We start from the raw sequence: 14,724 nt of genomic DNA on the forward strand, positions 1-14,724 counted from the left end.
TATTATTATTTTTTATTATACTTTTTTTACTAGATTGAAAAATATTAGCTAGCTTTATCACTTTTCAGCTACCAAATGAGCATACTCACCACACTATCACATTATTTAGGTGCCAATATACAAGATTGGCCAAGAACCGCTATTGTTTGAAAAGCGTGAGTGGTTTACGTATCTTTTACATAGACATGAGTTCCAACATTAACCATACACATGACACCCATGGACTCCTTGACCTCATATCTTCTAAAAGAGTCGAGCTACTCTGCCGCCCAGAGTAGCCCTATTAGGGACCTCGGTCTAGTCCCTAAACATTGGATTGTCCTCGCCTTGGTTCTCCTTGTGATGATCGATTGCCTTAACCTTCTTGCTTGGACTTTGATAAATAATGGAAATGTATGATGGTAAAGATGAGTTCCTAGGTTGATGGAGGTATGATGTTTAGTGGCGAAACGGTGATGATGATGAGTTCGGGTAATCTAAGTGATGAATATGGGTGTTTGATGCTGAGTGGAATGGCTTGAAGGTTGCCCTTGATGTTGGGGATACTTGGAAGATGATTAGGGTTGGTAGGGTGAAGTGTAGCTAGGGTTTTGTGTGGTGGCTAAGGATGATTTCAAGATTGGAAGAGTTGGATTAGGGTTGGAGTCTTTGGATGAGATGCTAGGGTTGGAGTTTTTGTGGAAGAATGAGGCTAGGGTTTGGTGGCTTGGGTTGGCCGACTATGGTAGAGTATGGAAGTCTTTGATTGACTTTGAGAGATTCTAGTGGGTGAGAGATTTGAAGGATTGGATATTGTATATGAGATGGAGTTTGAATGAGTCAAGGGTTGTTTCTTGAGTTTAGGGATTTGGAGATGGATGATTGGATTTGAATATGTCAAGATAGGATTTGGACATGGCAAGATGTTGTTAGTCTTTAGTTGACTTGAGAGATTCTAGGAACTGAGGGATTTTAGGGATTGGTTAAGTGATTGGAGGAATTGAGTGATTCTAGAGAAATTCTTAGAATTAAAGGATTGGCTAGGATAAGATAAAAAGGGTATGATTTGAATATGGCAAGAGATTGAGTCTTTGGTTGACTAGGTGTACGGAAGGAGTTGAGAGATTTAAGGAATAAGTGATTTTAGGGAAGTTCCTAGAACTAAGGAATTAGAGATTGAAGATATGATTTAAATGATAGGTAAGGTGGCTATGAATAATCCTAAATTGTAAGATGCATGAGAGTTGTTAGAAATTGGAAGTTTGACTAAAGCAATGGATGTATTTCAAATTTGGGAGGAATTGGAAGATGGAATATGAGTTCTTAACTTATAGAAGATGATTTAGGGAGTGGTAGGATTTTGCAAGGATAGAGATGATTGAGAGAATATTCCTAAGTGGTAGAAATCTATCAAGGAAGGGTTTATGGAAGACAAGTGTTTTGGCTGGGGTTTATGGAGATGATGGAGGCTAGGTATGGTAAGTGACTAATATGGAAATATGGTGGCAAAGGAATTTAGGCTATGTCAATGGATTGGATGAAGGGTGGCTAGGGTTAGGATTCCTAAAGTTTAGGAAATCCTTATGGAATGCTAGGGTTACTAAATAAGGCAAGATTTGTGTATGGCAAGATGGAGGCTAAGTGGATCTCAGCTAGGGATAATGGTTATGATGGATGAAGGGTAAATATGAGATATGGACAACTAGGGCAAACACTATAGTGGTCGAATTATAGTGTATGGATGGATTGAATGTGGCAATGGAAATATATGGATGAACACGCATGAATAAGATGGATGAACAATATGGGTAAACAAGATGGATGAACAATATGGGTAAACAAGATGGATGAACAATATGGGTGAATAAGATGGATGAACAATATGGATGAACAAGATGGAAGAGTATGATCAAATGATGAATGAACTCAATAAAGGAATATGAATACTCTCTTTTTGGTTTATATGGATATTTTGATATGCAAAAAAAGATATGAACATCAAGGACAAATGAGAAACACGATGAACAAGTGATAAACACTCAAGAACAAAGTGAACAAAAGATAGTCAATTCAACTATGATTCACGAATTGCACATAGATGAAATAAACCTATTTATTGATAAATTTGAAAGTAACAAAAATAACAACAACTTGGATTCACAAATTGCACCAACTTGCAAGAACAATATAAGTTGAATCATACATATTCACGAATTGTAAGGTGATGATCCTCTACTAGGGATTTACGAATTGCACCCAAGTAGCCCAAGTGCTAAGCACCGAAGGATGATCTCAAGAACAAGTCTACCCACTTAGAGAATTTGCCAAAGGTTCAAAAGATGTAAACTAAATGCCTAAATGTCCTATTTATAGAGCTTACAAAGTGGAAACCCTAATTGGTCACTTGATAAATAAAATAAATAAATAAATAAGTGATTGTGGTGTAGGGCACATGGGGGCCCATGGCATTGGCCCTTGATGGCCTAAGCTGGCCCATGGCATGGGCAAGTGGGAAAATGTGAGCCATGTTCTAATTGACCCATGACATTCTTACAATCTTCCTAGGGCATGCACTATACCCCTAGGAAAGTCCTCCAAGGATGGGCTTGTTCCCAAAAGTGGCCCGCTCTCGACTACCCATGCATGTCTAGGACCTTGTCTTAGGGCGGTTTTTTATGGGTCTTATCAAGCCCACTCATGTTTATCACTTTTGAGTTTTGGGTTTTTTTTTTTATTTTCTTTTCACAATTTTTTAATATATTTAAATACTTTAAAAAAAATAAACACTAATTAAAAAAAAATTTCCTAGCTGTCAAATGGAGCGGTACAAATAGGAGGGCAAAATAGTGTTTTTCCTTCTAAAACACCTCCACCTAAGGGTGGGCTCTGACTCCGACGGAGTCAGAGTTGTCGTTTCCGACCTCCGACTACGACAAAAGTCGGAGCCGAATTGCCCCTTCGACTCCGACTCCGAACTGAGTCGGAGTCCTATTCCGATCGGAGTTCAGAGCTCCGACCTCCGATCGGAACTCCAAACGGAGGTCGGAACTCCGAAAGGAGGTCGGAGCTCCGACATCCGATCGGAACTCCGAACGGTGGTCGGAGGGAGTTCCGAACGGATGTCGGAGCTCCGACTCCGAATTAAATTTCCGAACTTCGTTCAGAAATAAATTTCTAGTTGTTGTTTTCTGTTCTTTTTTTTATTATTATTTAAATTTTGTTGTTCAATTTCGTTTCAGATAGTGAGCAACATATATATTTTTTTTAAAGTGAACCATCTACAAATATTTGGTTTATTCAAGAGTTTTCAATAATTTAAATATTCATTCTGATTTTGTTACTGAATTTTGATTATATCTTTAATTTGTTTTATATCCGCCTGAAATTTAGCATTAAAAGTGCTCATGACTCATGAGTCGAAAATTACACAAATTCAAAATTTTATAGAGAAGAATGATGGTACGAATTTGTATAATTCGATTAATTTCAGTTGGATAATAAATTATAAACGTTTGAGAGAGAATAGATAAGTACTAATAGAAATTATAGAATAAAGAGTACTTATCCCACGTCTTTACTCAGGATATAACTACATAAATATAACTATATAAATAGTTTAAAAAGTAAATAACATGTATGATGTAGCCATAAGTTATAACAGTCCCATTTAGTAATAACAATATGACTCAGCCTTGAAATATAACTACATAAAAATTAAACACGGATTTCACTCAAATGCTTTTTGTTCCATTGGTCATGCCTGAAATGAAGATAGAAAGTTGCAATCAATAGATGAAAAAAAAATTGATAATAAAAAATTGAACACGGTAAAAGAATAATTTGATTCTTACCAAGAAATAGGGTTCTCTCAACTCCATCCCAACTCTCAAGTGGCGTCCGTTCCAGACTCTCAATCATCGGTAATTATGTTAGGATTCACAATTAGATCTATAAAATCATAAAAAGTAGAAGTTAGAAACATTAAAAATAATTAAATCATCATTTAAAAGCATATAAACTTACATGATTCAAGCCTATAGCTCTCGGCATCAACGCCAACAGTATCTAGTCCAATAGGCGTTTCACTTATCCAATTCTGTGTGCAAACGAGGGCCTCCACGGTTGACGGTGACAATGAACTCCGATAAGCATCCAACACGCGACCTCCAGTGCTAAATACCGACTCTGAGGCAACCGTAGTGACAGGAATGGCTAGCACATCTCGAGCCACACGGGAAAGGACTGGATACTTGGTGGAATTAACTTTCCACCAAGTTAATAACTGAAATACATCACTAGGTGCCTCGATAGCTTCCATAAAATATCGTTCAACCTCAGATGTACAATGCATAATATTCCTTGTTGACATGAGTTGATGATACTGCCGTATAATACGATGGCCTCTAATCCTTACAGATGGGTCAGTATCACCTGAGGAAATTGTCGATCCTGTCGGCCTCGAATGTGAGGAGCTACCAGCTGCGGATGAAGGTTGAGCACTAGTACTGTAGTGATTATATAAGTCATCAACATCACTTCTTAGCAATCTAATAAACTATGTAGCCTTCACTGCCCCGAGGACGGAATTTACTCAAAATTCTAGAACAGCCAACTTAACTCGGGGGTCAAGGATCATAGCCACAAATAGCAATCTATTTATCTTCTCAATATTCCCTCAATATTTATCATATTTGATCTTCATCCTCGTAGCCATAGCAGATAACAATCCAGCAGAGTCAGTACAACTATTTTCCAACTGGAAGTGAAGCTCCGAGAGCTCGCTGAAAAATGGGTTCGCAGTCGTATATTTGGATCCAGATAACCGCATGGTTATCTCATAAAAAGTTCTTAAAAATTCAACAAAATAACTCACACTGGTCCAATCATGTGCGTCCGGCGTACCGAGCCACTGTCCTGCTGGCTCCAACAAAGCATACCTCAAGCCCCCATCCTCGACCTCCATCCGCTCGAATGCTTTTTGGTACTTTTGTGCCACATCCAACATCATGTATGTAGAATTCCATCGAGTCGGAACGTCCAAGCACAGCATACTAGAACATTCAATCTTCAGATCTTCTGCTATTGCCTCAAACTTGGCAAGCCTTTGAGGGGAACATCTCACATATCGTACAATGTTGCGGACTCGGGTTATGGAATCATCAACCTCTTTTAATCCCTCAACAACTATGAGGTTAATGATTTGAGCACAGCATCAAACATGAATAAACTCATGGGCCCGAATGACATCATCTCTCACCGTCGTGTTCCGCTTAAACCAATCAATTGCAGTTTCATTCGCACTGGCATTGTCAACTGTAAAACACAGTACTTTTCGAATTCCCCAGTTCTTTAAACAATCATCCATCTTTCGCCCCAATGGATGCACCTTTATGATCCACAATTTCTTTAAAACCAATAATTGTTTTATGCAAAATCCATTCATTGTCAATGTAGTGTGCTGTGATACACATGTAGCAGACGTTCTGTATGGAAGTCCACGTGTCAGTCGTAAACGACACTCTTTGGCCAGTGGTAATAAACATCTTCCTCATCTCCTCCTTGTTCTTTGCATGCCTCTTCATACAATCTCGCATCACTGTATACCGTGATGGAATGGGAAATCGTGGCTCAACAAAATTTAGAAACTTTCGAAAGCCTCTTTTCTCGACTGTGGTAAATGGTATCTCATCAGTAATTATCATCTCTGCAAGCATGTCCCTCAACATCTTCTCACTGTATTGAGGGATGACCAATTATCATCTCTGCAAGCATGTCCCTCAACATCTTCTCACTGTATTGAGGGATGACCAATTTCTTAGTCTGTGTACTATCAGTGGCTGTAGAAGTTTGGTAACTGAGGTTGGTCTGATCAGTGGCTTGCAATCCATTCGCTATCTTATATCGTTGGCAACCATTTAGATGTGCTATTAACACACTGGTACTTTACTTCTTCGAATGGCATCCACAAAGTGATCCACAGTAATGGCATCTTGCTACCGGGTTCGCAATATCACCAGGAATTTTGGTGAAATACTCCCATGTCCACGACCTCTTTTTAGAAGGCCGTGGTGGTTGATCTTGCTCAATGGGCATCTCCTTCTCTTCGTTGAACATATCCTCATCCTCTATATCAACTGGGAGTGGGAGTCGACTACTTGCACAAGATGTAGTTACTCTAGATGTACCTGCCCTAGATGTGGCTCTAGGGGTGGAAGTACCCACTGGTGTAGGAGTTGTAACATTGGCATCCGCCACATCCCCTTGTGGACGATCATCTCCACTATGTCTAGGATCCATATCATAATCAATGAAGCTGAAAAAATTAAATTAGAAGCAAAAAATTAGTTTAAAAATAAACTAGGCTATTGTATTATTGTATAGGACATGTATTATTGTATCATAATGTATTATCGTATCAATGTATTATTACATCGAGATTCGGTTGACGTGCGCTCGATCCAGCGGAACCCATCTAGAGAGGTTCACTTGACGTGCGCTCGAAGTGGCGCTCGAGCAGAACCCATCCAGAGAGGTTCGCTTGACGTGCGCTCGACGTGGCGCTCGAGTAGAACTCATACAGAGAGGTTTGCTCGATGTGCGTTCGACGTAGCCCTCGAGCAGAACTCTTCCAGAGAGGTTCGCTCGACTTCCTCTCGACATATCGCTCGAGCCAATGTTCAATACAATGTGCGCTCGACTTGCGCTCGACACCTCGCTCGAGCGCAAGTGTTCAATACAATGTAAAATTCAAGATTTTGAGCGCCGTGATTTGTTGGGACTATATTCAATACAACCAATATACAAGAATCACAACTACTGGCTCCAATTCATAAGAGACGTGCTTGAATTAAATTGCTTGAATTAAATTTAGGGCTCATAACCTTACTCTCACCGTAGGTGGAAGCTGAACAGAGGAGCAACGAGGAAAGGCGGCACGGAGGAGCAACGACGAACGGCGGCACGCTGGCAAGAAAGACATGAGACGTGAGGTGCGAGACGGCTTCACTGGTTCAGTGAGACGCGAGAGAGAAGGGAGAAGGAAGAAGGAAGAAGGAAGCAGAAGAAGGAAGAAGAACTGAAGAAGGAAGAAGAACTGAATAAGGAAGAAGAAGGGGGGACCTGGGGGTGACGCGTTTTGAAGGGCCTTTTTAATATGAAACGACGCCGTTCCATATTAAGTGGAACGGTGTCGTTCAATTTTTTTTTTAAAAAAACCCAACTGTAAAACGACGTCATTTTACAACTAGGTTTTATAAAAAAAATTTCGGAGTCGGAGTTCCTTGTAGCTCCGATTCCGACTCCGACTCCGAATAGTTATTCGGAGCTACTCCGAATTCCGTTACACTTCTTTTGCTAGTTGACCATTATATTTTTAAAATTACCATTTTACCCCTAATTCGAAACACAAATTACAATTTTTTTTCTCCCTTTAAAATTCCATTTGTTCATGTCATGTCACCTATTAATTTTCAATAATCTAATTACCTAATCCATGATTGAGTAAATTGCAAGGGAACTAATAGTTTAGAGAGTAAAATTTGATGGTTTTGTTGTCTCATTGCAGAAGATGTAGTTGGAGATGGTAAAGTGTACTTATTCACAAAAGAAATCACTTAACTATCCTCTATTATTTTAAAATTTAAAATAATAATAATATTAAAAAATAATATTTTAATAATATTTTATTTAACTTATCTAAAATCATCTCATCTCATCTCACTATCCAAGCGTGTCCTAAGAGTATCAATTATACAACTTACCAATAAGAAACAGCAGCTCTTATATAAAGGATAAAACAAACTTTACACTCTTTAATTTTTCACATTTTTTTATATGTTACCTAATCAGTTTGGCACATTGCACTAAAATTACAAAAGAAAAAAATGTTATGATCTCTAAGATTGTGTTATATCAACTATGTATTTTTACGATCTAACAGCTCATCACTAAACCTAAATCCTTTCACTAGGAAGAAAAGCGGAGTAATCGGTGTGATTAAGCGAGCTATCATACTTTTTTTTCTGGCTTCTTGTCTCTATACATATCATGTTGCCTTGTTCGAAAGATGATGAGTATGGGATTAATTCCGTTTACTTTGTCTATTAAGCCTTACAACTATGGTTTTTTTTATTTTCTTTTATCGAATCTGAGTAAAACTGAAAGATATAAGTAATAATTTGAACGTGAAATGAATCAAATTGAAGCTGCCAAGAAAATGTATTATCCATTAATATAATTAAAATAATGAATAATTACATTTTACATCTCCAGATGATGAATTAGCAGTTGCTCTTTTTTGGATGTGAAAATTAATGATGCCCGAGGAGAGTGATCGAAGTTGCGCAATAGTAAATCACGTACAGAAACAAAACAAAACAAAATATAATAGTTTTACGTGATCCATAGATGATTAAGAGAGAATTAAGGGTCTGTTTGGTAATATAATTGTTCTTAAGTATCTACAGATATATTCAGATATTTCATTTCCCAATCATCACTCAAATATAAAATACTTTTCAATTTCAAATCTTCAACTTTTCACTTAATCATTACAAATTTTTCAAACTTCTAAACAAAAAACATAAAACAATACTGCTTTTTCTATTTTCAAAATAAAAATTATATTTAAATCATTTTTCAATTTTATAATATTTTTATTTAACTTTTTCTCTCATTTTTCAAAACTCAATAAAACTGTCATGGGCGCGGGATGAAGTAGCAGGTTAGGGAAGGGATGAGTTGAGATTAATTGAGATGAATTGAGAATAGTTGTGAGATGAGTTATGAATAGTAATAAGATTTATGAGTTAAAGTTACTGAATAGTAGTAAATAATAGTGAGATGAGTTGAGATGAACTGTAAATACAAACGAGACAAGAAAAAATGGGGAGTTTTGATTTAATGAAATGGGGAGTTTTGGGTTTTGTAAAGGGCATGTAGTGTAAATAAAACGGTGTATTTTGTAATTGTTTTCTTGTAAGTGAAATGGTATGTTGAGAGCTTTCTTCTTTGTGGAGTTTTTGTAATTTTGTTGGTATAAATACAGAGAGGGAAATGAGAGGGGTATTTGTTGGCAATCTGTGGAGGCTGGAATTACCTTGAGTAATTCCATTTCTTGGTTCCATTCTTGATTCAATAAAGTCCAAGAATATTCATTTCTATCTTCTTCTCTTATTTTCTTTATCTTGATCCTTACAATTGGTATCAGAGAGGAAATACCCTCTATTGGCTGAAGGTACTCAAGCTACTTCAATGAAGCCTGGCATGAAAGTTGTTAGAGGCAACAGGAGATGATGCAACGTCAACTAGATGATCAACAGCAATCGACTCATGTGATCAAAGAAAGGTTAGATCAGATGACTGACATGATTAAAACTTTAATTAAAAACAGTCACATGGTTTCACATAGGGGATGTGCAATAACCCAGGGGGATCATGTAAGGAGATAGAGGTATCTTGCCCAGGGTGTGTAAGATTGGACTTTCTTCCATTTTGATGGGAGTGATCCATCTGATTGGATTTTTAAAGCCAATCAGTATTTTGAGTTTCATCAAACTCCTCCCATCTAAAGGCTTTTGATGGCCTCTTACCACATGGAGAGAGAAGCTTTGGTCCGGTTTTCTAGTTTTTAATATATATTAAATCTCTAATCTCTTATACTTGTATATATATATATATATATATATATTAATATATATATATATATATAAATAATAGTAATACTATCAGTATAGTACTGAGAGAGCTGAGAAGGGTTGCTGAAATCAATTCACCTGTGTTTTTTTATTCTGAAAAAATCTGCGTTATTTTTGGCACAAATAACTTTTTAATGTTCGATTTCTGAAAATAATGGTAAAAATGAGGACTGAAATAGCACCGGTACTTTGATGATTCTGCCAAATTACCAATGGCTCTCTCAACAAAGAAATCACAATTATAACAACCATGGACGTCTCACTAAAAAACTTGAACCAAGGAAGCTCTTCAGCAACCAGCTCAGATCAGTTTGTAGGCTATGTATTTACAATTTTAGTTATAATTTTACATACAAAATTTTGTAACTTTCAACATATCAATAGTTAACATGTATTGTTATTCAAGTAAAAATTTGTAACTGGAAATAACATTTTCCTTATAACAATTCATCCCTAATATGCCTGTTGCCTTTAAAATAGAACTCGACCAAGAACCAGAAAAACCAGGAGAAAATCACAACTAATTTGGAGGACCAAGTAACATCGGTAATAATGGTAATATAGAAAGAAGAGTGCCATATCTTCTAATTGTTCTATTAGTTGGCATCAACCAAGGTCATCCACAAATCAGGACGCTATTCGCAATTGGTATCAGAATCCTAGCAAAGCCAACCCATTTCAAATAATAGTAATTCAATAATGATGCAACCACGAATTAAGTACATTAAAAACATAACATTTTTCTGCTTGATTTCTTTTCAGGCACGTCGACTGCTCAGTATAAATTAAATCAGACATGAAATTTGAATGAACATACTCAACCATATTGAGAAAGCATGGGACTCGGGTTATTAAAAAAAATGTATTTAAGCAAAACCGAGTATACAAAAAGCAAAACCATTACAAAACATTTGAACTGGTGCCACAGAATAACTGAAGCACATCTACAGATCATGACAAGGAAACAAACACAAACATCATACCATACTCATGCCACCGCCGATCAAGTACCCAATTCTGAGATGGGGTACCTAACAACGAAAGCATATAACTTCGACTTGTAAAATAAAGCAGGCAACGTCCTAAAGCAGCACAAACACTGCCCAAGTTTCTTTCATAAGCATTACCAATATGATAGCAGGCATGATATGCCAAAATCTGAGGAACCTGCACGATTCACTTCTTCTTAGCAGCAGACTTGGTGACCTTCGCACCACTTGGATCCTTCTTCTCAACACTCTTTATGACACCAACAGCCACGGTCTGGCGCATGTCCCTAACGGCAAAACGGCCGAGAGGTGGATAAGCTGAAAAAGTCTCGACAACCATTGGCTTGGTGGGAATCATCTTCACCATCCCTGCATCTCCATTCTTCAAAAATTTTGGCTCTTTCTCGAGCTCCTTACCAGATCGCCTGTCAATCTTAGTCAACAGCTCAGCAAACTTAACTGCAATGTGGCAAGTGTGGCAGTCAAGCACTGGAGCATAACCATTGCCGATCTGACCAGGGTGATTCATGATGATGACCTGGGAGGTGAAGTTAGCTGCCTCCTTGGCAGGATCATCCTTGGAGTTGGAAGCAACAAAACCACGCTTCAGATCCTTCACGGCTACGTTCTTCACGTTGAAGCCAACATTGTCACCAGGAAGGGCCTCCTGGAGAGCTTCATGGTGCATCTCCACAGATTTAACTTCAGTCGTCAGTCCAGTGGGGCCAAAGGTCACAACCATACCAGGCTTGATGACACCAGTCTCCACACGTCCAACTGGGACAGTTCCAATGCCACCAATCTTGTAGACATCCTGGAGTGGCAGACGGAGGGGCTTGTCTGAGGGCCTCTTGGGCTCCTGGATCAAGTCAAGAGCCTCAAGGAGGGTGGGGCCCTTGTACCAGTCAAGGTTGGTTGACCTCTCAATCATGTTGTCGCCCTCAAAACCAGAGATTGGGACGAAGGGAATCTTGTCAGGGTTGTACCCAACCTTCTTTAAATAGGATGAAACTTCCTTAACGATTTCATCGTACCTTGCCTTGGAGTATTTAGGGGTTGTGGCATCCATCTGGCATATAATTGTCAGCAAAAGTAACTCAAGTCATATTTAACCTCAAATCATAACCACCGAAAATGGACAGAAAACTAATCTAATCCGCATAGTGTGAACAAAAGCTCACCTTGTTACAGCAGCAAATCATCTGCTTCACACCAAGTGTAAAGGCAAGCAAGGCATGCTCGCGGGTCTGACCATCCTTGGAAATACCGGCTTCAAAACCACCAGTGGTGGAGTCGATGATGAGGACAGCACAGTCAGCCTGTGAGGTACCGGTGATCATGTTCTTGATAAAGTCACGATGACCGGGGGCATCAATGACAGTGCAGTAGTACTTGGTAGTCTCGAATTTCCACAAGGCAATGTCAATGGTAATACCACGTTCACGTTCAGCCTTAAGCTTGTCCAACACCCAGGCATACTTGAATGACCTCTTGTTCATCTCAGCAGCCTCTTTCTCAAACCTCTCAATAACACGCTTGTCAATACCTCCAAGCTTATAGATCAAATGCCCAGTCGTGGTCGATTTTCCAGAGTCGACATGGCCTATGACCACAATGTTGATGTGAAACTTCTCCTTACCCATCTTGGAATGTTAAAACGATGCTGCAACAGAAGTGAGAGAACTAACGTCAAATATAAACAAACCAATGTGCAAACATGAAACAGCAAATATAAATTTCATGGAGGCAACTTAACAGTTAACAACTTAACAAAATCTCACATGACAACTTAACAGTTGCACACAATGACCCAATATAAATTCCATGGAGGTCATATGAAACAGGCATACAACACCCATGACAAACAACGGACAATCACCAATCCACTTCAAGGTCATAGTACTCAGTACCAAGAGTTTGAAGGATAATTTCACTTGCTCATCAGAACATATCTAGATAGAATAGGGAAATTCATATGTTTAGATAACGGATTAAAAGATCGATTGGGCCACCATTGTGATCGAAATAGATCAGAAACAAAGAACAAACAAACCAGCATTTCCAAAGTTCAATGTTCACAAAAAACAAATCCCTGATCAACAACGAATAACTAAGAATATGAATAAGAAAAGAAAGTAAAAAAAAATGGTACCAATTTAGGTTCCAGACGCAAAACAAATAAAAAACTTTCAGCTACAAAAATTTTAAAGAATTTGTATAGCCTATATGAATAGAACAAACTGATATAGATCCCAAAGCCAGCACAGAAAAAAAAAAATCCCTTAACAATAATCTTCTCGGGAATTTAGGATTTTTTATGACGAGGAACCAAAGACCGTACACATATCTTACCCGGTCTAAAATATTTAGGATTAACAAACCAAAAACAGAAATCCATCTGCTAACAAATAAAAATAAAGATAATTAGCAAACTTACTAAATAAACACAGATTTAAACACATGAGGATCCGAGATTTAGATGTATATATCTTCAGCAACGACAACTAGCTGGAAACAACCCATAATCGAAAAAACAAAAGAACCAAACCAAAACAAGCAAATGGATTAAAAAAGAACCATAGGATATCAAAGCTTGCGAGTAGAACGCTCACCTTGGCTGAGAAGGCTTACGGCGAGGCGATAATGTACAATGCAGTATTAGGGTTACGATACGCTTTTGCTTCCAACTTATATAGACGAGAGGGCATGTGGAGCTAGGTCTCCGTTTGTGAGGTTTACATACTATGAGATTACGTATGTACCCTTTAGCGTTAATTAATTGACGAAAGGCTCACAGTCTCACAGCCATTGTCTAAATGGACGTGGCGGATCAATCGAACTCAATTTATGTATCAATTAACTCGAAAGAAGTGCTTTGCTCAATAATTTTATAAAAATAAATTTATAATTTATGATAGTATTTTAAATTATAAAATTAATTTTATTATAAATCAAATTTAAGGTATTATGTAAAATCGTTAATTTATAAGTTATATTAGTGAAATTGTTTTGTGTAGCACTTCTCAAACTTTATGGGTAAGGTAAACCTCATTTGAATTCAACTCATATATTATGCAAATTAATAACATTTTTAACCTTTTTAAAAGAGAGAGAGAAAATGGTACCTCATAATTTTATTAAGAAAAATACTCTAACTGCAAAAGAATTATATAAAAATAATTTCATAAACTGAAGTGGTTTGATATAGTTCGTCAAATTGTAAAGTAAATCTAACAGATTAGATAAAGTCATATCAATTTATGATATTATTTTTATATAATTTTTTTGTGGAAATAGTACTCCTCTTCTATTAATAACCCTACTTTATAGTAGAGAAAAACTTGTGGTTACAATCGTCAGCTTCGGGTTACCTCATAAATCTCAAAATCAAAAAATTATCAATGACCTTATATTCATTAATAGTCAAGACATGGAATACTAGCTTTGTCCATTGCAATAACACCTAGCATGGAACAAGGTAGCTCATTCCAAGTATAGAAGGTTCGAGATTCTCCTTGGGCTCTTGATTTGTAACTTAATTTATTTTTCGGAATACATGTTAGACAAAAAGGCTATATCTACTCTTCATGTTAGGGACGTGTTTTGCACCACTGTCGACAGACTCAACCAACCTGTAGCACAAGAAACGGGAGGGCTCGGTGGGTGAGTGACACATCTGATGCTTAAGTTAATATATCTCTTGAAGATAGTTTTTTATGAAAAACATGGGCCCTAGTTTTACCTCTATTTAGGCTTTATATATCTCTCTCTAGGTTGGGCCTTTCTTTTCTGTGTGCCTATGGTGTATGCCCCTTGCTCTAGATGTCATGCCATCACATTTAATTCAACTGCTCCTGTCAGTTTCTTGGGTCATGTCTCCTACGATAGGTGGTGAGGTGCGGCCTTTCTCAAGGTACCTTATCAAGGACAGAATCTTCCATCGAGATCTCCTGCATGCGATCCATATTGAATCATTTAATGCGGCATGGCTCCTTGTGAATTATCCCAGCAAAGGCGTGTCAGTGTGAATGTTGTCTCATCTTCCTATGCTGATCCAGACC

General features: G+C 37.7%; 1 protein-coding gene across 1 annotated transcript; it reads right to left on the reverse strand.

The window, feature by feature from the left end:
- Positions 1-10,500: 10,500 nt before the first annotated feature.
- Positions 10,501-13,388, reverse strand: LOC108989631 (elongation factor 1-alpha-like). Its single transcript, XM_018963301.2, has 3 exons — positions 13,276-13,388; positions 11,845-12,326; positions 10,501-11,732 (listed from the first exon to the last, which is right to left on the reverse strand). Exons 2-3 carry the CDS (start codon positions 12,304-12,306, stop codon positions 10,851-10,853), a joined length of 1,344 nt encoding a protein of 447 aa, XP_018818846.1. The 5' UTR covers positions 12,307-12,326; positions 13,276-13,388; the 3' UTR covers positions 10,501-10,850.
- Positions 13,389-14,724: the final 1,336 nt, after the last annotated feature.

The sequence above is a fragment of the Juglans regia genome, chromosome 14 (genome assembly GCF_001411555.2).
Source record: "Juglans regia cultivar Chandler chromosome 14, Walnut 2.0, whole genome shotgun sequence".
NCBI lineage: Eukaryota > Viridiplantae > Streptophyta > Magnoliopsida > Fagales > Juglandaceae > Juglans > Juglans regia.